This window comes from Egretta garzetta, unplaced genomic scaffold (assembly GCF_000687185.1).
Source record: "Egretta garzetta isolate BGI_Z169 unplaced genomic scaffold, ASM68718v1 scaffold220, whole genome shotgun sequence".
Classification (NCBI taxonomy): Eukaryota; Metazoa; Chordata; class Aves; order Pelecaniformes; family Ardeidae; genus Egretta; species Egretta garzetta.
This window is the reverse complement of record NW_009258414.1, coordinates 6,537,874-6,560,603: the sequence shown is the minus strand read 5'-3', so window position 1 is coordinate 6,560,603 and position 22,730 is coordinate 6,537,874. Positions and strand designations below refer to the sequence as shown.

General features: G+C 44.6%; 2 protein-coding genes across 6 annotated transcripts in view; one reads left to right on the top strand and one right to left on the bottom strand.

The window, feature by feature from the left end:
• Positions 1–6,413, top strand: part of ZNF711 (zinc finger protein 711) — a 41,380-nt gene extending 34,967 nt beyond the window's left edge. For 4 of the 5 annotated variants that reach the window (XR_004842527.1, XR_004842525.1, XR_004842529.1 and 1 more), the window contains exons 12-16: positions 831–927; positions 2,886–2,964; positions 3,072–3,224; positions 4,113–4,181; positions 5,756–6,413. The gene's annotated coding sequence lies outside the window, so the exon portion shown is untranslated. Of the gene's footprint in view, positions 1–830; positions 928–2,885; positions 2,965–3,045; positions 3,225–4,112; positions 4,182–5,755 lie in introns of all 5 variants that reach the window. The other variant, XR_004842526.1, reaches the window with a different exon arrangement.
• Positions 6,414–7,191: 778 nt separating this feature from the next.
• POF1B (POF1B actin binding protein) lies at positions 7,192–18,046 on the bottom strand. Its single transcript, XM_035898617.1, is given in 16 exon segments — positions 7,192–7,408; positions 7,411–7,552; positions 7,908–7,981; positions 8,259–8,387; positions 9,108–9,218; positions 9,335–9,487; positions 9,657–9,770; positions 10,203–10,295; positions 11,658–11,732; positions 12,664–12,691; positions 13,760–13,890; positions 14,999–15,003; positions 15,230–15,437; positions 17,099–17,200; positions 17,672–17,740; positions 17,933–18,046. Coding segments are annotated over 16 exon segments (1,605 nt in total). The 3' UTR covers positions 7,192–7,351.
• Between the last annotated feature and the right edge of the window lie 4,684 nt (positions 18,047–22,730).

Sequence of the window (22,730 nt, the reverse complement as noted above, 5' to 3'; positions counted from 1 at the left end):
TTTTACAATGTATGTTTGAGGACAACAGTAGTGTATCTTCCAAGGAGTGCAGTGAAAGGCTTTGACCTTCACGTATGTGATAGTGTAAAATCACCTATGTGGGTTAATTCTTTTGTGATGAACAGTTGTTAGTGTAAGATTGTTGGTTAGTTTGGTTGTCCAGTTCAGAGTCGGTGGTGGTACCCTCTGTGCTGCACTGTGGGGCATCGGTTTCATTACTTAGATTTTCTATTGCAACTAGGCTTTTCTTGCCCTAAAACTACTGTAAAGGGCACACAATTTATTTTTTTTTATATATTTGATGAAGTCAGAAAGTATATGGTGGATGCTGGATAAAAGTTGAATTCATTTTCATCATTATATTATAGAATAATTAAGTTCCTTAACTTTGTATTACAGAAGTTGAAACTGGTGTTGAGGTTTAACAGGCTGTAAGTCCAGCCTAGTGAGATTTCCTTTTAATTGGGGGGAAAAAAAGGTCAAACCTTTAGGAACATTAAAGTCTGTGAGGAACATGTTTTTCAAGATGTGAGGGAGGGAATAACAGTTGGGAAAATGGCAACTGTAGTTGGTTATTATCGACTAAGGTACAAATACGGGACGGTGCGCAGGACTTGAGGTGGGTGCAGACTAGTAGAGACTTCTGTGTGTGAGCCCTGCTTTTTGCGGTGGGTAGGTGGAAAAACGGAGTTGTCAAACTTAGCAGGATGGGTACAGGCAGCCTTGTCCAGTGTGAAGTGTCAAGCTGAGTTACCACTTCTCTTAGGTTGGCTTCTTGCGTTAGCATTTTGAACGTTTCTTTATATTAATTGTTTGTCTCCTCTTCGCAGCAAATGGACAGTGAAACCTAGACAAGACGGAGGACTGTGGAAACAAGGTCTGTCAAAGAGAGGAAAAGCCTTGAGACTCTACCCGCACAGTGTTAAGGTTAATGGATTACTACCCATATGTTCTTAAATTTGAAACAGTTTAAAAAAAAAATGAGTTTGTCAGACTTTTTGCTTGAGCAGTGGCTTAAAATTCAGTAGTTTATGATACCACTGGGAGAATGTGTGCTTCTGCTTGGCCCTTTGCTGGTTCTGTCCAGTGCTGCTTACATGTTTGTGACTAAGGCTGGACTTCATGTTTTGTTCTATAGTTTGCAATTCTCACCAATGCTTCTGTCCCCTTGACATCTTCCACTGGGAGAATGTGTGCTTCTGCTTGGCCCTTTACTGGTTCTGTCCAGTGCTGCTTACATGGTTGTGACTAAGGCTGGACTTCATGTTTTGTTCTGTAGTTTGCAATTCCCACCAATGCTTCTGTCCCCTTGACGTCTTTCTGTGTAGCTGTGGGCGTCGAAGCTTCTTGTAACTGTCCAAACTTCTTGTAACTGTGTCCAAGCTGGCTGGTGAATAGGCAAAGGAGGGGATTGAAGATGTAGGAGGGCTCTGGTGGTTAAAAAACCAAAAAGTTGTGATGGATGGAGGGAGGAAGGAATCAAAAGAAAAGGCCTGTGCGATGTGCTGCAGGTGTGACATTGGGACTGTGGAGGAAAGGACACAGAAGTCGGGGTTAGAGAAAGGAAATAGAGGAACGTGCCTGCTAGACAAAGAGAACCCTGAGAGGAAGTGGTATTGCGTGCAATGCTCTTACTTTGTGCGTGTTTGAATAATTTAGGATCTTCTTAGATACATCTTGTGTATGTATTCATCCAGCAGGAGATAAGACTCAGGTAGAACCTTTTTTTCCTCCTTCCCTACAACCATGTTTCCAAGATAACTGAAATTCTGTATTGAAGCACGCAGTTGGTGGGTATTCTTGATGGAAGCTTTTACTAGGAAGTGGCATTTTAAATCTTCTGAAACGTAAGAAAAAAATTTCACCTGAATCCTCAGCAGTTTGAGGCACAGTTCCTAGATTCTTTTCAGTGCACTCCCCCAGTAAATATTGTAAGAGAGTTTGTGATGGCTGTTGTATTGTTGCCATGGAGGTGTCATGATTTTAAAAATACTTTCTTGTCAAATCGTGGTAGAATTTGTATCTCGCTGCTTCCGCAGATCCCTGCTCTGTATGGCCAGTACTTCTGCCCCGCCTGGCTCCCTCCCCTGAGCCGGCAGAGCGGTGGAGCCCTTCGGCGGGGATGAAGTGCTCTGCAGGCAGGTCCTGCTTACTCCTTTTCAAAGCAGATGGGTTCCCAGGCGGTGGTAGGAAGCAAGTGAAAGAGACACTACCCCCTGTAAGCCTTCAAGTGTTTTGACTTCAATGTTTAGTTGGATAATAGAAGTGTGTGGTATCATATTTTACTTGTCCTGAACTCTGAACATCATTTTCCATCATTGTGGTGAAGCTGCATGGTCTCTGTTCTGCTGCAGGTATTCTCTGGCAGACATGCTCATCCCCCGTGCATGCGTGCTGCCCTTAGCAAAGTGTACCGATGTCTTGCCTTTTGCCACATTTTCAGTAAGGGCTGTGAGCTGGTTTGTTGAGAACAGTCCCTGCTTGTCAGCTTACTACAGATCTGTCCCTGCAGCGATGCTAACTCACAGGGCGAATTACCTGTCCCAGCATTTGTGACGGGATGCCACTCCACAGGAACAGGAACAGGAAGGGCGGCGGGTGCTGTAAAGCTGTTCGCTACCTGGGAGCACAGCGTTGAGGTAGTTCTGTTCTTGACCATGCTTGATTTCTCCTCAGCCTGCTCCTGTGGTGCTCTACGTGATGTACGAACACATCAGGCTGCTTGAGCAAGCTGCGCGTTTCACAAACGTGTGGAAGGGTTGCTCTAAAATGTGATTTGTTTACTGCTGGTTTTTATTTGAATGACAGGCTAAGAACTCCTAAAAGCCGGGAGCAGTGAAAAGTGATTCATGTCTTGATCATCACCTCTATTTTTCTTTCTTCAGGTTTCAAGTGCCCACAATTCAAGGTGATGAAATGAAGGGAGAAAATACAGAACACCAGCAGAGTACTCTCAGCGTAAAGGTGAGTTACCTTGACGTAGTATTCTAAGTCTACATCAACTCTCAGGCAGAACGCGAGAGGCGTCGGTAACTTTTGAACCAGGGCCCTATTTGGCTTTTGTTTTCCAGCTGAGGCAGAGAAACTGTCCCATATTGCACGCCGAGTTGTGTGGGAGAGTCAGTAATAGAAACCAGAAAGCAGTTTTCTCCTGCTCTTCAGTGTAAGAACAAGAAGCGAGGATTTATTTAATAACGCCATTGATAAAGACAGGCTGACGGGCGGTATGTATATTGTTGTAAATATATGAAGTAAATGCTGTCTTTGATTTTTCTAATTTGTTCCTGAAAAAATGTAGATGTCTTAGTGGACCTACCTGAAATTGAGGTGAAAAATTAAGTATACTGTTGCTAATTAGGGTGATAACTAGCATTTACAGAGAGGAGTACGTGAGAAAACTGTGTTTCTGTAAACCCCAGCAGAAATAATGTCAGGCAAATCAGTTTCAGTTCAACAGGAAAGATGCAGTAGTTGAGACTACAGCAAATAAAACATACTTTTATAATAAAAAATACTAAATTTGCTTTTTAAATAAATCTGGTTGGAAAACAAAACCACCCCCAGATGGCCATTACACTTCATCTACTAGTCTAATTCAGCTTTTTGACAAGTATCTATTGCTTCCTGTTATCTGTGAGTAAAACATGGTGTTAGGACCATCAGCTCTGTAGCATTTACAGCATACGAATACTTAAAATACTCCAACAAGCCTTGGAGATCCTTGCTGTGCAGTGCAGCATCGGTGTCTGTCCTGATGAGCAAACCGGGCTTTTTTTAAATAGTGTGTATGATACCTGGCCTGTCAAGCATGGGGAACAGTCAGGGTGTTTTCAGACTGTGTCATCCTGCCAGCTCTATATGCAAAACAGATCATTTGCCTAATCATGGCCTTTTTGTCATGAAGTTGTAACCCCACACCCACCAGCTCTGACTGCATTCAGAGCCTGCGTGTTGGCATTGCCTGCTTTCATCGCGCTGTTACATGGCCTTCAGTCAGACAGGGTTAAACAGCCACTGGTTAGTGCTACTGGAGGGGAGGGGGAGTAAATACCCAACAGCCCTCGCGGTAATGAAGTGTGGCCATCAGTAACGCGCATGTCTGCTGTTTGTAGCTTCTTCCCAGCCCTTGCTGTGGTGCGTCCGACTGGTGGAGCCCAGCTGAGAGCCCGGCAAAGAGCACGGTAAGTCAGCAAATTGGTTTGTGTCTCCTTCAGTCAGGGTAACTGCCCAGTTACGCACAGACACGCTACGAGGGCATTAAACAAAGGTGCTCTTCTTCCTCTTCTATTTCTTTTTATCATTGAGGTCACCAAAGGTATAAAGTCATTAGGTGACAGTGTAACTACAATTATTTGTTGGGATAGAATACACTGACAAAATTCTGTGTCATTAACTCTGTGTGCGTATCTACCTTATCTCTAACTGCTACACAGAAGCAAGGCGGGTATTTTAGAATCTAATAATTACTGATTTCAGGGGGCAAGGCACTCCTCATTCAAATTATGAGGATATTTAATTTTTATCTAAAACCTCTGGCTATAGAGCTGGGCTAAGGTGAGTGTCCTTTGATGGTGCAAACTCTTCCCTGGCTGCTGGAACCACAGGCTTGGGCTGGGCACGCTCACGGGGCAGCGCCGTGACATCAGCAGGTCTGCCCTTGGCGCGCTCTCCCCGTTAGGAAGAGCATGAGGTCATCTTTGAGGTCCCAGCACTGAGTGAGTGGAGGACTGGCAGCAGTAGCCAGAAAAGGGCCCTCCCACTATTCCTTCACTTGGGAAGATGCATTTAGAGGAATAAGTAGTCTAAAAAAAAAAAAAAAAAAAAAAAAATGCGGCACCCGCAACAACCCCCTCCAGCCCGTCAGGGAGATGCGAGAGTTTTCCAGTACAGACAGACAGGATTCAGAAAGTTCCATTTGGTTTATTTCATAGTTACACATAGCCTACAGTGATCTTTCACCATTAAACATTGTCTATATTATTTGTGAATAGAAATATATATGTCTGCAGAAACAGAGCAAAGCAAGAACCCCATGATAGAGAGCCTGCACCTTTTGACCGCATAGTTTAAAATTTCCCCTACGATTCTCCCCCCTGTGTTGCTTAGACAACTACGTAATTACTAACACCAAATCATTTTGAGAGAATTTCTGTGGTCCTGCGAGGAGCAAAAACTGTAAATGGCAGGTTGGTCTGATAATGACATCTAGTCTACGAGCTATTTTCATACTAAGTTCTTCTATGTAAAAATACACCCAAGTTCTTGAAATTTTCGAGCACAGCAGGTAAATACTTATGGTGGGGTTGGGGGCTTATGAAGGTTCAGCTGGAAGTACATCAACTGTGAGGCCAACAACATTCTTTAAAATGAGCATTTCCCCAGTCACTTCCCTGAGCCAGGTAACTCTGTGATTGCCAGTTCAGCAGCTGTTTGAGGCAGCGCATGTCTGGAGTAAGTTAGGAAATTCTCTTGTGCTTTAGCTTCCCGCACACCAGCAGATGGAAAGTAAGCCGTTTTCAGCGAGGTGGTTTTAAAGTTCCCCGTGAAGGTTGTTTCTGGGGTTTGCTTCATCTTCGATAGGCAGCAGCAGATGAAATGGCAGCCTGTGACTCTGTCGGTATCGAAACCAGCACTCGGTACGTATGGGACTTCAGTTTGTATCATCCTCACCTCTCAGCACGCGTAGATAGAGCAGAAGAACATGGCTAAGAGTGCCAAGGGGAAAAGGTTTCAGACGTCTTCCTTTGTCTCTCAGGTTGCTTCAGGACTGGCTGAAGAACAGAAGTTAAGCCATGTCAAGAAAAAATGAAGTCCGCAAAAGCACGGCGCTTTCCAGAGCCAAAAGTAAGTGCGTGAAAAAGTACAAGTAAGGCTTGTGCACTGGTGTTAGGGGCACAGGTGACCGAGTTCTTCATGCTGAGGGTGAGACGGTGTTTTCCATCATCTTTGTGCTTCCATGTCCTCAGGGTGTTCCCCAGCCTCTCTCACTGTCAGACCAAACCTTTTTCTGATGCAAAATAGCAGAAAGTTAAGTAATTTTAGTTGTGAACTCCTTTGAGCAGCTTCTGATGGCTTCGGGATTTCTTTCATTCCTGAAAGAAAAAAGCAGCTTGTTAGAAAAAAACATTTATTTTTGAATATAAGCCAAACCTGTCTGGTACAGAAAGCTATGCCTCCTTCAATCACCTATTTATTGTCTCTAGCAGCCTGACTTGGAAAGCGCCTCCAGTGGCCAGTGAGCCTTCCCGCCTTCCCAGATGCCGACGGCGGGCGGTACTGGCAGGGCCACAGCCGTACCATTAAACTGTAGATGGTTTTGTTCAGCAAGGGGCAGATGTCGAAACTGGCACAATTTCTGTCTCCAGTAAACACAAAACCAGGCACAGTATTTTTTTTTTTTTTTTTGTACTTACGAAAACAACCAAGAACAGGAAGTCCAGATACCTAAATAGTAGCTATTACCAAATTTCTACCCTAAAAGTGTTCTCTAATATAACTGGGCTCAATGTTAAAAGGAATGTTTAAGTACTTCGAGTATCCCGAAGGACTGAGCATGACAAATTAATCATTGCTTGAAAGACAGTAATCTTGTTATTTTTTTATAATGGAAAGTATGAGTAACTTTTTAAGGAAGGTAGGAGGCAAGGAGGGGGGTGTTGGCTTTATTTTTGCAATTTCTTTATTACTGTTTAATTCCTTGACATTTCACTGGGTCGCAATGCAACCAGATGAGTTTGAGAGATCGGTAATAAAAACTCTGCTGTTGCCAGTGAGCTCTACCTTTTATTTTCTTAATCCTACCCCAGCTAACATCCCCTTTTAGAACATTTTGGATGCTTTACCCTTTCTCTACTCAGGCTGCTCACATCATTGTCTTTTTCTTGGGCATGTGTCCCCGCCAAGCTGCTCTGCCGTACCCTGCAGCCAGGGGCACCACGTCCCGCCCTTGGGAACACGTGGCTGTGAACTGGCCGCGCTGACCCTTCTCACGCCTTTACCTTGCACCCAGACTTGGCAAGAGCTTGGAGTCATGAATGGCGGTGACTCAGGGAACGCTGCCCACCCAGAGCGCTCCGGCGCCCGGGAGCACAACACGAGGAAGTTCCTACCGAGGGGTACAGCGATGCCCGGAGAGCGCCGTCTGCGAGAGGGCAGAGGCCGGTGCTGAGCAACGCCTCTTGTTTGGTTAAAGGTAATTATGTGTCAGAGGAAACAATGAAAGGTTATTTTATTTATACTCCACCCAACAATTACTGCCTTCTTGCAATAGCCCATAGAGTTCCTTGACTTTCATCAGGCGCTTTTTGCTTTTTGTGGCCAAGTTAAATTAACACTGTGGCTTTCTCAGATGTCAGTTTTGGCTAATACTGTCTTTGAAGTTAAACTGAACACTTAGGAGTTTCAGAGACTGTATAGTCCATCTGTAGGTACACTTACATGTTTCCATATCTCTCCGGTCCTCTCAATTACAATAGTTTGTGATTTATTGACAGGCGATGTAACCTTGTAGTCATCAGACAGCAGACCCAGAATAGGATACTGATTCCTATACCTGTAGTAAAGGGAGTTGCAAACGTGTGAACTGAGCTCTGCACGCCTGTAGCCCAGTCGCTGACTGATCATGCCACATAGGCCATCCAGTCACTAACGCCCAAAGATTCGCTCCCATAACTAAGAAACTGATTCAAGTCATTTAAATGTCACTTGAACGCGCTGGCCACCCCTCCAACTGCTCTTGCAAGGCTTAGTAGCAAATCCTCCCCAGATAGGAAAACCTGCCTCGACTTTTTCCCCTTGCAGTTGAACAGGCGATATTGAGACATGTGCAGGAATAACTTGGCTAACAGAGGCTATGCAATGGAAAAGCAAAAGGATGCATTGTTAAGAAAGGTGAATAATGACATTACTTCTTAGTGATGATGGCTGTTACACCAGGGGACTGACTGCCTGATAATTTCTCATGCTTCAATCTGAAGAGGTCCTGAGAAAACCAAAAGTAAACATGCAAATGAAATAATGTTTTCTGAAGTACTAGTCCACTAAAGTCACAACAAAATATTTGCAGAAATTCCTCTCAGTCTGACAAAGTCTGACCTTCCAAAAGACTGGTAGAGGAAGAGTGTTCAGTTAAAAAAACTCCTAACCCTGATCCCTGGATCAGGAGAGTCCAAGTGACTGCCAAGTTCCCACCCTCACAGTAAGTGGAGGCTTAAAAATACAGATTCTTAGAAGAGAAATCAGTTGTTGTATTATTTTACCTCTTGCTGTTGTTTAATAAAAGCATCTTTCTCCTCCAGCGTCGACATCAGTTCTTGCAGCCTTATCTGCAAGTCACTGTTACTTCCGTCTCTCCTTGATATGTCTTGCTGGAATTGGCATAATTGAGACTGTAAAACACGCATTAAGGAACAGTTAGGGTTTGGTGCTCGCCGGTGACCCTTCAGTTTGTGTATCCAGGACTTGAGATGGATTTTTTTTTCATTAATTTACAAACATTAAGGTTTGGATTAGTGTAATTTAGAAAACGCTGTGGACTTACTTACGCACAAACATGGACGTACACAAACCCTGAGGATTTTCAAGTAAGAATGCTGAGCGGCACAGTAAATCAGAAAGTGCTAATTGATACTGGTAGCATTCCATCCAATTCAATGAGTTCATAGTGCGATAAAGCGAATGCAACACTGAACAAGTTGGACAGGCTTCCAGGGTGGTAAAGTATTACTACAGCGCTCTACATGGGAGATGTTTCCTAGGTGTAGTTTTGACTGGGACTGACTTACTTACCTTTAGTTCTGCTGGGTGTCTCTTGGCTAGTTTCTTAGTTACCAGGACACACAAAATACCCCTTAAGGAAAAGCTGCTAATCCCATTAATCCCTAACGTCTACATCTCGGGAATTGTATTTCTTTTAAATCACAGTTTTACATTCTCCCATAAGGGTTTCTGAGCCATCCTTAGTGTCGTGTATAAAGGAATTGCAGAACCAAAAGATGTCTAAAAAGTGCATCTGGTAGGATCTTTGCTGTTCCTTAATTTAAAGAGCAGCTGTGTACCTGCAGGTGTGCAGGGGGAGGAGTAGACCCGCACGGAGTTCATCAGCTTACCCTGAGACTGCGGATCTCACGATCTTTATCCTCTCTCAAGTTATTGATCATCTCTACGTAACGGCTAGAGAGTTCATCTGTGGTGGTCTGCAGCGTTGGATTAGAGCAGGTCTGCAGAAAATTGATTTTTAAATTGTAAAACGGGAGTTTTCATCCTTAATTTTCATCCATTACTGCAGTTGTATCATTAACGCAGCTATGGGACACAGAGCAAGTGAGCCCGTTACCTGTAGCCTGAGGCTCTGGAGCTCTTGCTCCAAGGCACGCTTGCCGTACTCCAGCTCCTTCAGCTGACACTCCTTTTCTCCCTCACTGAGCCGAAGGGAGAGGAGCTGCTCTTCCAGGGAGCGACATTTTGCAGTGCTCTCTCTGAGTCCTTGCTGGAAGGCAGAGAAGTGGAGTGAATGCACCGTGTTCCTTACGGAAGCAGCAGGATCACACGCGCGCAAACATAGACCAGGCAGGGCTTGCTCGGAGAACTCCAGAGTCAGCACGGGGGCCAGCTTTTGGCTGACCGTAATTAGACTGAAAAGAGGTTTTTAGCTTTACCTGCTGCTGACGATTATTCTCTCTCAGAGAAGCCAACATAGTTTCATATTCTTTTACTTGAGAATCTTTAAAAGCCAAGTCCTTCTTAAGTAAGACACTGTCGGTTTCTAACTTCTGTAACACAAAAGAAATCCCAGTCAATAGCTGCAATTCTGGACTTCACTTCGCCCATATTCAGAGTGCATCATACCGAGTAGGTGATGTGTTGGAACCGAGGCTTCCAGTGCTCAATTTTCTCCAAACCATGGGTTTTTAACTACACAGCGCACAGTTGCCCATCACTGTAGCACCTGTGGCTCTGCACTGTGCAGTAAATACTGGGGTCCTGGACCCTGCTCTTTCAGTCTGTATTATTCATGGTTACTAAACACAAACCAACAAACCCCCAAACCCAAGCCCACTGCACTGCAGAGACTCCTTGTTCTGTGTTAAAGACGACAGAACGCCCTCGCCCCTCCCTGAACTTGGCCTTTTACAAGAGAACCCGGTGCAGGTTCCAGTAAAACCGAGCGGATGAGGCCAAGGGAACTGAAGGACACAACTTACCCCCAAGTCATCCTGCAAATGGCAAAGCTCTTCTCGCAGATTTTTGAAAGTGGAAAGCACAAGTCTCAAAGATTTATCTGACGTCACTCTCATCTGGGAGGGGAAAAAAAGGAAAAATGGGTATTTCTGCTGCATGAGTGTGTGTTATTCACACTGTGCTTCACAATGGGTACATCAGAAAACGGCTGCACAGCTGAAAAGCACTTTACCCAAGCACATTTTCATGCACTTCGTTCTGCAAATGGCCTAGGTTTTAAATTACTGCCTCATAACACAGGATAACATTTTTTAAATGGAAGGAACAGGAGAGTAAAGACCTGCATTTGTACAGCAATACAGGGAAGACTCAATGTGTTAATATTACACAGCCCTGTTTTGAGCATTCAGAGCTTTGTGACTTACAGTAACCGCCCGACCTGAGAAGCCACAGAGGAATGAGTCGTTGAGATCTGGCAAAGTATGCTTTCAGCCCAAGGGCAAAAGAATTTAATTAAATTTTTTTAAAATTTAAATTAAGGGAATAAAGCCATACAACGAACTCCTCCCTTTAAAAGGAAAAAGATCCTGAAGATTAAAGGAGTCAACTGGATGAAAAAGAAAGGCAGCAGTGCACAATAGCCTAACACCGCTGGTTTTCCTTCTAATGCATGTTAACAGCTGTGTATTGATCCGGATTAAACCACAAATTGTTGCATTTCATGATGATGCATTTCTAATATTTAAAAGAAGAATTGAAAGAACACACAAAAAAATTCCTTGCCTCTTTGACTCATCTGGAAGGGCTGAATATTCTATACAAAAACTGTATTTTTGGTTTGTTTTTTTCTTTTTACTATCCAGATAAAAGTGAAACTCCTGTCCGTTCCTCTGATATTTCCCTTATTTGTTGGTCATTCGAGCTGAAGAAAGGTGAGATCTCCACCCGTACGGTGATTAGCCCTTGCGGTTTTTATCCCCACTTGGTGCTATTACGTGACTGAGGCTTCAAAAATAACATTTCTACTGTAACTCACCTGTTTGTTATTTTTAAAATTAAAGTGGAATTTCAGTTTTGACTTAACTGTTTCGTTGGTTTTACTGTGAAATCTGCTGTCTGAGTAGATTAAAAGAAGGAATTAAGTCAAAGTGGTTGAACTGTAAACGTGTAAGTAAATCCCCACTCAGCAATTAGTGCAAGAGGTCGCTAAGCTCCTGTGTTCTCCTGTAATTGGTCAAAAGCCAAGATCCTTTCCAGTGAAACTGCAAGCAAGCACCAGTAAAGCTCAGTTTAAAATATAGCAGCAGTCTGTGCAACCCACAGCCACCACGGCACTGGGAGCCCCCTGGGTGACTCCGTACCCTTTTACACTAGGACCACTGGAGCGAGCAGAACAGAGAGTGAAGCTTGTCCTGTACAAAATCCCCGGGACGCGTAAGCCAGCTTCCACTGTTCCACCCCTTCCACCCCACTCATACCTGGAGGAGATAACGAATCTGCTGCTTTGTTGCCTCAGACAGTCCTTTGGGAATTAAGTCTTCAATATCTTCAGTCTAAGAGGGAAGGGGAGACATCTTGATTAAGAATTTTGCTTGGTAGATCATAATGTGGTTTCTTCATTAGTTACACGGGTCTGCTATGAAAAACACGCTTAGTACAAGGCAAATAAGAATGAAAATAGATCAAAGTGTATCCAGAAAATTTCCAGAGACTTACGTATGTGTGGCATACAAAAACTGCGATGAAGTGATACATGAAGCATATATTCAAATCACTGAGTTCAACATTTATTTTAAAAGCTGTATTCAAAACAATCCTCTTGTAAGAAAATAACAGCTGACGCTAACTCAGAACTCCCGGCAGCTTCTGCTCTGAGCAAATCCCCTGTTTCTAAACACAGAACAGACTGCCCATGAACGAAGGATGACCAGTGCTGCCAGGGATTACGTGGCACGGCTTTGTGTAATTTAACTCTAGACAAATATTTCTGCAATGCACACAATGCCTTTAAAAATAACAGAGGTGCTGACGATTCTGTCGCGGCCCGATTCACACACGCGTCTGCAGACGCAGGAAGCCGCCTCTGTCGGGTTACAGTCCTCTCCTCTCCGCCAGAGCCAGGATTCTTCACTTCCTGCAGAGCACAGCAGCTTCCTTGGCAAAAACCACGCAGTGAAAACACGTGTAGCTGTGCAAGTTTGTTTTACAGTGAAACCATTATTGGCACAGCAGGAAAGGCTTTCAAAATTTGACTCCTATACTGGACTAATGCAAATTATTAAAGTTCCTTTTCAGTATTACCACGTTTGCAAATACCTGCCTAGCAGTAGGTTTAAGGCTCTGACTGTTATAAACAAGCAGGAATCATTAACTAACAAAGACCGGCATCCTTCGTTTAAACTGGCTGGGCTTAATCTGCCTGAAGATCCACCCTGTTGTTATGAACACACAGAACAGCTTGCTAAGAGCGGGCCTGATGCTCACCTGACACGTCAATTCAATGTCGTGGTTCCTGTAAAACAGACAAATGCAAGGGACAAATGAGCAGAAAGCTTCTTGAGAACTTAAAGAATTCACGCAGGCATTCACAACTATAAAAAGATTATCTTTAAAATAGGGAGCAAGGAAGGAAGGTTCTTTACCAGATTAAGAGCTGTTCCCTTCCTCTTAAGGCGCTTAGGCAACAGGAGTTGTTAAAAACAACTCCATGTAGAAATACCCAAGGAGACTGGAATCCCGACAGCAGTACAGTTAGCGCAGGCTAACTTGCTCCGTTTCTTTGGGCAGTTATCCCAGTTACGCTCGGTTAACCCAATTACATTCTTAATTGGCTGGGTAATGGTTTGCCCAGAACTAGGCTGCAGTATATCGAGATGCAAGGGTTTACTTAGCAGCATCAGCGGGTTTATGATGCTTAAATTGCATTTTTCCCCTGCTGTGGGACCACTTTTCTTATGTTGGTGAACTTGGAAAGCATCAAACGAGACTGGGAGTGACGGGGGGGAAGAACGAAGCAACAGTGATGGTGAGGGAAGGGTGGGAACGTTGTGAAGGCTCAGATCACCAGCTCCTGGGATCCTGCATTTCTTTTCAAAGACAATCTGTAGGGCTCTGCAGAATAGGTGCTTAACATTAATTTGCATGTAGAGACTGAGCTTTATGCCTCGTGGTGGCCATCTTTTAATCCATGATGTAACACCATGAGAGAACACAGGCAATGGCAACCTGGACATTTGGGTGGTTTCTTCAGGCTGTAATAATAGAATTGTATTATTAAATACACGTCAGAGCGTGCTGTACGTATACGTGTTTGCTCTGTGTGCAACCGGGCACGGGGTACGCAATTCTTACTGCGTGTTAGTCTAAACAATTTGAAAAAGCATCAAATTCGATAAACGTACTCGGCTTACAGCATTTTTATGTCCTCAGTTACTCAGCAAATTTATGCATAAAATACACGGTCAGTTCTAGTTGTTGGGGGGGGAAAAGAAAACAACTTGCAGCCAACCCTGTCCTCTCAGCTGTGCGGTGCTAGGATTGCTGGCACACGGAAGCGACCGAGCAGATGCAACGCCAGTACCTTCCTCCTATCTTCTCCACGTGCTGCAGTAAGCAGCTGTACAAGTCATTGGTCTTGCGGTTCAGTTCAGCAAGGAGCTCCCCGAAGTAGCGGCAGTCCAGCTGGTCATTATTTTCCTGAGAGCAATTCACCTAGCAAAAGATAAGCAAGGAGATCGTAACCGAGTTCCCTTCTTCGGGATGAAAGCTGAACAGGGAAGTGCTACAAGGATGGTGGATTTGGGTTTGTATGCTCTTAGCAACGTACAGTTTGTTTGCACTGCTCTGTTCCTTGGTATTGAGTCTTCCATGTAGTCTGGGTTTTGGCAAACCATGCAGAAATAAATTACTTCCTTTACAACAAGAAATAAGCGAAGTATTCTGTTCTACAGCAATATCATCGTTACTCTGAGATGGGAAGCGTTGAGAATTAGGAAATCTTCCGTTAGCATACGCATTTCCATAACTGTCGTGGATAAAGGGCCTGTGGGCAGCACCCAGATACAACCAGCTGGGTGCAAGATTCCCCACTGCAGAAACAGTATTTGTGTTGCCACAGTTCAAATGTTTACATATGCAAATGAAAGGATTTCAACAGCGGCCCAGACCGAGCGCACCCAAGTTGGTTTATGGCAGTATCTGGCCATGGAAGAGTCCGCAGAGCTCTAACCCTAAGGTCGCCAAGTCTGTTTGTCTTGCCACCTATACACTGAAATGGTGCCCGGGAAGGGCTGCTGCGCTCCCTCCCGCAGCAGTGGGCGTGGGGAGCGAACGCCCTGCAGCCCTTGGGAACTCCACCACTTGCGACCTGCTGTAAAATGAAGGGCGAAGGAAGCCCCTTCCACTTGTGCTTCCAGTGCATCTATGTCAAATACTTCTACATCAAACTGAAACACATTTGGAATCCTTACGGATCAGTTCAGGCAGAAGGCAATCCCGAATGGGTGGATGTACAGCTTATACAGTCGCGGATCTTTTCTCCAAAACTAGCGGCATAAGCCTTGCGCTGCTCCATCTCCGTCACACAACGACTGACAGATGAAACCTGACTCAACCAGTGGGCAATGCTCCCAGATAAACACCAAACACACAGCAGACCAACCAGCAAGACTTAACGCGTTTAAAGGACAACAGAGTGGTTGGCACAGTTAAGCTCAGGTCTACGCCAACAAGGAACAGGATACACCACCTAAACCAGCTTTTTTTTTTTTTCTCCTTTCTTTTTTAACAGCACGTGACAAAGTCTTGGACAGTTCTAGACAAGGGCTGCAATCACAGCACGCAGAGGAGTTACCTGCAACAGGCCCGCAAACTCTGCTGCTCACGTACACGGGGCGCATGGTGCTTAGTGACCCTGCTGTGAGTTTGAACAAAAACTTCTGGGATTGGGGATGAGCGATTTTCTGTATCTGGAAAGTTCTGTACTCCGCATACAAACCCAAACCACGCTGTGAACAGTAAAACATTCCACCAATGATTCTTACCGGGTCACAGGTTTGAACCGTTACCCTCCTCACTGTATTTCCTCTGCAGTCATCGCTCACAGAGACTGGAATTATTTCACAGGGGCTGCCGGTCTGTGTCTGCTGGCACTGGTGCGTGACGAGGGAGTGCTCAGGGGGCTGGCAGGGCTGGACAACGTGGCACTGCTCGGCTGGCTGGGGAATCTGGCACTGGTGGGAGAACTGATACTGCTTCTCCTGGAAACAAGGATGAACTTTTTTAAGCTGCTGGACAGATCTTAATGAGATCAAAGCTTAATAAGAATTATATAAATGAATGGAACGTGGGACAGACTGAGGACAGTTTCTGATATTTTAATAATCCTAATAAAATTGCTTTTTTTTCCTAACTGAACATGAGTTTGCCTCACAGTTTCATACTTCAAGGTTGTAAATCCCAACTTTTAGTAGCTGCAAATGAAAAGCACAGAAGATACACCCTGACTGAGCTGTACGATTCATTGTGTTACTCAAAATACTCCAGTGACAGAACAGGGACACCAGTGTTTAAACACATGCAGATCCTGTTTCATTAAGTATTTGAGAGTTAAAAAAAGAGCTCCAGTTGAACTGAGCTTTCATCATTTCAGTTAGACAAAAATTTAGTACGGGAAACAGCTCAAGACATTTTCTTCTGTAAATGCTTTCAGCAGTTCCAGATTCAGAGCACGCAATATGTAAGGGATGCGCGTCTTGGGTCTGTAATCAAGAAAAGTGCGATCACAAAACCACCCACCAAACCAGTAAAAGAGAAACTACTTCATATTCCAGTCAAAACACTGAAAGTTACTCATTTTGGCAAACTTAATTGTTTCTCACGATCACGGCTTTTACAAATTTACTTCAAAACATACGCATTTGGTATTCTACACACAGAAGTATCTAAACACAGATCCCAGGCTTCAGGTAATTTTGACTGAAAATTCACAACGCTGTTACATTTAAAAGGCCGAAGCAACGTCTTAATTCTGCACCCAAATCAGCACTAGGGACAGCATTACGCCCGCGTTGCCCAGCGGCCCAGGAGGAGCAGGGCGAGGGCCCAGTACCTGTGAACCACAGAGCGATACGCAGTAGGAGACTGGGAAATTTCCTTCAGAACTACGCTCCTGATTTGACCTAAGTCTAGATACGCCCCAGAGAACAAAAAACAGAAGCAGAAATATGCTTTCCAGGACTCCACGTTTTATTACTCTAGGGGAAAAAAGAAGTTATTATTTGTCACTAGCTCAGATTTTCTTGCGTTCCGCTTTGGGGTATGGGTATCACACATCATTATCTAAAATCCAAAATGGAATGAAAGCTTCAGTTAAACAAACAAAAACCCCGAACAGGTTAAGATTAATCACTCTGAAATAGCTTTAATTTCAAAATTTTTCCTGTTGAAAATAACAGCATTTCAGAGCAATGAAGAGGAATATTTTTGCTATTGACAAAACACCAATTCTAAGACAAAGTTACCAAATACATTTTTTCAAGAGTGAGTAAAAGAAAAAAAAAATAAAATCTGTCTTTTCATTTTGTGTAAAAGTCTGTATTGGTTATTCTGTTGTGGAGCTACTGCAAGACAATAGTTCTCGGTATTCAGACAAAGATTGCCAGTGCTAGAGATTCGACAGCAGTTTTAATTATTAGTCTGAAATAATAAATTCTTAGTAAAAATACAGCACACGTTCCAACTTCTGCTCTCCTGACATACAGAAACCGCTTCGTTTACTTTGAGAATATGTCCTCTACCTCTGCAAGGCAATTCTCAGGTTGGCAGCAGTTCCCCACGCAAAACCCAACGCAGGAACATCACTGGTCTGCTACTAGCTCAGTTTTCTCTTGCAATAGACAACTACAAACAACCAACTTACCTGGTGGGGATTTAATAGCTCGTATTTTCTTATTGTCTTTTCATAGATGACATTATTTCCAGGACAGAAATTCCCCCCTCTAAGAAATGGGGATAACGGCTCCTGTAAAACATTTTAATAAAAACATTCATCAGTGTTGTCTAACGGCAAATTCAGAATTAGTGTAATTAATTTTGACTAAAAAATGTAATTTGAAGACACCTTCAAGACAGTTCCTTAACACATGTACATTGGAGCGTATGTCCATTTGGAAACAAAGTGACTGTTCTTCCATCCAGACAACGGCTGAGATAAGCACCATGGAAACAGAAGTTCGTTTCCGCTAGCGACACTACTGAAGCGTCATTAGCACCTGACCGCTGAGAGCTGGGAAGCCTGACTGGCTGAGCTGGCGATCCTGTAGTTATTTTTGATCCCTAATAATTTCATCTCTCACAATCAGAGGTACGGACCGTGTGATTTCAAAACATTCAGCATCCCCTGGTGGAGGCAGCTGAGCACTTCACTGAGTCGGGATAGTTAGGGGAGGAAGAGTTACGCAAGCAGAACTCCAGCACGGAACGGTTTCCCTACCTGATCAGGATTCTCGATAATAATCCTTCGAACAGTGCCCTGCGGGGAAGAAAATAAGTAATGTTTCAGTGATTACTGCACTTCAATCTCAAAAACCTTTTACGCTTTGAGCTCAGGCTTACACAGATTCCCAAATTAATCTGAATATGGTCATCAGCTCCAAAAGTATTGAGATCCACTGGCCGAAATCACCTAGAAGTGTTTTAAAGCCAGGGCCTCGCCACCACCAAAGGAAATAACCCATGTACGGCGTGGCGGTACGCGATCTGGACTCTCACTTTGAGGAGTTTGGTTTTTCTCAATCACCTCTTTGCCCGGTACGCGATCTGGACTCTCACTTTGAGGAGTTTGTTTCTCAATCACCTCTTTGCCCATCCGAGGGCGTTAGATCCCTGTTTTCTGTAAGCGCCTGGAGAACGGGATAGAAATCAAAGCTCACGTATGAGACTAGGTCTTCAAGGATCATGTCGCTGTTCCACTTCTACTTATGATCTTTCGTGTTACATATTAAGGTCAGCTGGTGTAAAGGGATGGAAATCTAAAATGCTTTTTTTTTTTCACCAAGGGAAGAAAATTTGTATTTTGCTTAAACACCGAAATGAAAGGGGCAGAGAACTGCCAGCAAACCACACCAGGTCGCTATCCAATGCGCCAAGCAGCAGCAATTGTTTCAAAAAGTGCTCACAAAACTCCATCATTGCCACCTGTGAAGACGACGCCCACGTGGAACATTTGCACATTCTTGAATGAAAAATGAAATACGCCTTTTTAAATTACAGAAATCCGTAAGCGGCAGCAGTTTTGTTCATTTTCAAATAGATTCTTCCACTTTTTTCCCCAGCGCTGTCTACACGCAGACTGCAGACACCCCCATTTTGTGGAGCACCGCCAGTTAACAAGTTGCACGCATTGCTTGAAGTCTCCACGTCCAGTTCTTTACCCAAGTAAACAAAATTCCCACTGCATCTAATCTAAGGATTGGGCAATTTGTTACTTTACAGCATAGTATTTATTCTTCCTCGCAGTACAAACTGCTAATTTTCATAACAAATCTTTTCTTCCCTTAACCCCTGGGCAGTGCTCGGGAAGCTTGCATTGCTGCAGTTCAGCCTCGGAGACATTCTTAACCGGCTCGGAGCAGCTCTGAAGTAGGTCAGATTTCCAGCTGTGAACGGTTGCGTAAGTTTAGGAAGCCTGAAGCAGTTTTCTGAATCTCCCGAGAGTGAATCATAAGAGCACCAGGAAAGAGAAATCAAAGTAGAAAAGAAACTGTTTCAGCAGCAATCACAGTAATCAAGAAATCTCAACATTGTAACTGCTGCAGGAAACTTCGAAAGCTGCTTCCTCCTCCTGCCCCGCGCCGTGCGCCCGCGGTGGGTCCGGCAAGGAATAGAATCATAGAAACACAGAATCACTTTGGTTGGAAAAGACCTTTGAGATCATCAAGTCCAGCCTTTAACCTACCCCTGCCATCCCACCACTAAACCCTGTCCCTAAGCACCTCATCTACCCTTCTTTTAAATCCCTCCAGGGATGGGGACTTGACCACCTCCCTGGGCAGCCCCTTCCAGAGCCTGACAGCCCTTTCAGGGAACCCACCGATGCCAACAGAACGCTCCATCGGGACGGAACACCGAAAAGAGATGATACGGAGGTCTAGAAGACGCAGCCCGATTCCTACATCGCTCTGACACACACAGAACTTGAACTGAATGTAAAATACTTCAAAAATGAATGCCCACTGCTAATTCCTTCTCACCAGTTCCGTGGCAGGCATGGCACCGACTCCCAGAACCCGCCCTGGCCCAGGCGGGGCAGCTCTGAGCTTCGCCCCCAGCCTTGCAGCCACCACTGGCTCTGTCCGTCCCGGAGCACTCCAGTGCTAGGACATACCAGTACCACGGGAGAGCTGGAATTGTTCTTACTCAGAGCGGACCGCCGCTGCGTGGCACATGACGAGATGATGAGCATCGTGCATGAAAGTAAAAGACACGTTGTCAATTTGCTGAGAAGTTGGACAAACCTGCCTGAACTCAATCGTGCCAGCACAGGGCTGCGCAATACGTAACTCACGCTGCCCAGTTTAGAGAGGGTAACGTGCAAAATTATTTTATCTAGTTACCCACATGTTCTCAGAGGAATACATTCAGAACTGAGAAGACTAGAGCACTTTAAGGTGAAATACACTTTTATAATACTCACAAGGACATTTAATCATATGTGAAATATTATACAGAACCTAAAAATGTTTTGCTTGGATACAATTATGCTTATTTTTAAGATACCCAAACTCTTTCATTCCCAAAGAACTTTGATGCAGATACATTTCCCTCGCGCCATCACAAACAGGGATTTGCCTGCCCTCCCTCCCGTACCAGCCAAGCAGGCTGGACTTGCAGAGGCTGGGAGGGGACGGAGAAGCCAGAAGCCCCGGTGGCTCTGTCCCAGCCTGAACTACCCCCAGGCGGTTCCTCGCTCTTGCACGAGGAGATGCCTTCCCCCAGGCCTCGGGCCGAAGGAGGCACGCCGCGACCGAAGGCGACCGCGGGTGCTTACAGAACTGGGGAGCCCAGTGCCGCTGTGGATGTCAGTGGGTTTGGGGTTATACGGACCCGACTGGTCATTCTGGGTCTACGTTTATAACGATGACCTCAAAAGGTATAGGCTAATGCTTTCAGAGCGATTTTTGCCAGTCTTGAAATAAGATTTTAACATTTTAAATGAAGCGTTTTATAGATTTATCCAGTAATTGTGTGCGAATTTTATGAAAAAACCAATCAATAAGCTAACTTTTATTTCAACAAGTTTCCCTTAGCTTCAGACAAACCAGCAATTAAGGTGAGAATTTCACCCGTATCAGAGCCTTTTATCCATAACATATTGCCTTGGTAATTCCGAGTGATCCAGTCATCTGATCACAATTTACGAGTTCGATTTGGCAGCTGACGCATGGAAACGGAAGGCTACGTTTGAGGGCCGTTTCAAACAACACAGACAGATCTTACAAGCTGGTTAATATTACACCATGGGAGGCGAGGGCCCTGAGCGCTTCACAGAACCCAGCCCGGCCATGGAAAGGTCTTGCTCACAAAATTTCTCCCATGGATAGGCAAGTCCTGCAAAGGCTTTCAGGCTTTTGCCCTCTGCGCTGACAGAAGCCTTCTTGTCTGTGCCATTTCATATATTATTTTTTCATGACCACGGTGAAGGGGTTCACACGTGTAAGCCATACTGGAAGGGAATTGATTCTAAACAACGTTCTTCCTTTAGATCAAGCAGACGAGAGCACAGTTTGCTGTGAATTACTCCAGATGAAGCTTGCCGCGGCTGCGAGTAGCGTTTGGCTTCTACATCAAGGACGAAACAAAGTTCGACCGAAAAAGTAAAGCAAACTGAACCCTGAGCCACAAAAAACCACGATCACGTGTCCGATATGCACACACCAGTTTCAAACTTTCCTTCCCTGCAGCTTATTAAAAACGTACCTAAACAGAACAGACCGACCAAGTGACTAAGCAGTACGACAGAGCATCAACAGTGATGCAGATGTTTGTTATCAACCTAGAAAGCTCTGCAGAAGTAAATCAAACAGGGGTTGGACTGGATGATCTCCTGAGGTCCCTTCCGACCCTTGCCATTCTGTGTAGCGTTGCTGCAGGATGGCCCTTTGCCTTGCCAGCAGCAAGCAGCTTCAACTACAGCTCTCGGCTGCCGGTAACTGAAAACGCCCGCGCTAAAACACACCCACGCCAGCGAGCTATCGTTACGCTCTTCGGTTTACGCAGCTGTATGCGATCTGCTCAAAGGGCACCCAAAGCAAGACGAGAACTGTACTTCTTCACATTGCAACTCTTTGGAAACTTCCTACACTCTTCCCAGCGCTTCTGACAACTCGCATTCAGCACCAAGCATGCAATTTCTGTCTACTCCCAGCTGACTTCCTTGTTTGTTACCATTCCCTTCTTTAATAACTTCCTAATCATCTTTATTAAGCACCTTCCCTCTCCACCATTAAAATTGCAACCCACACAGAGCCTGAGTTGAGCTACACCCTCTTTTGTCTTTAAAGTCTAATCCAGCAAAACACTTCAGCAAGAAATTATTTTTCATCAGCGCAACTTAATGGATTCAGTGACTAAAACAGATGCTGAAAATTAAACACACTCCGTCGAGCAGAGACAGCATTGGAGCCTAGAATCAAATTGCTCATGTACTTATCTGAGGAAGCCTGGGACTACAGTATTTATTCTAATGACTATTTAATTAATTGAACGCAATTTAGACTATCACCTAGCCTAGCTGAGCAGATCACCTATCTGGGAGGTGAGAGGCCGGTGTTTACGCTCCTGCCCCACATCCTGCGAAAGAGGGAATTAACAGCTTCGGTACCGCGGGCATGTCACATCCAGGTCATAGCGAACTGCCAGGGAGGCGCGGCGCTGCCCGGAACTCGGGGACGCCGTTCGTCAGAGGAAGGTGGCCCCTCAGCTATGCCAGTGTGGCTCTGAAAGGAGATCGGGCTTCATACTGGTCTTATTCTCTATTCTTTTTCACGGTTAATTATTTTCATACCATGGGAAAGAAAATTAAGTTAAGAGCTCAGCTTAAACCAAATAACCATTCTCATACTGAAGATACCAGTCCTGCTCGGTATTAAGGACAGCCTGAAGTATAAGAGGAAAAAAAACGGTTTAAGGATAAATTCTGATCTCCTTTTCTGTTTTATAGCCAGAGCTGTTCTTAAGACATTGGTTTCCAGTTTTGTTTTCGAGATTTAGCTAAAATGTTAATCACATATGTTAAAATGATACTAAATCCCACCGCTCTACTCGGCTCTGGTGAGACCTCACCTAGAGTACTGCATCCAGCTCTGGAGCCCTCAGCACAAGGAGGACATGGACCTGTTGGAGCAGGGCCAGAGGAGGGCTACTAAAATGATCCGAGGGGCTACAAAAATGATCCGAGGGCTGGAGCCCCTCTGCTATGAGGACAGGCTGAGGGAGTTGGGCTTGTTCAGCCTGGAGAAGAGAAGGCTGCGGGGGGGCCTGATTGCGGCCTT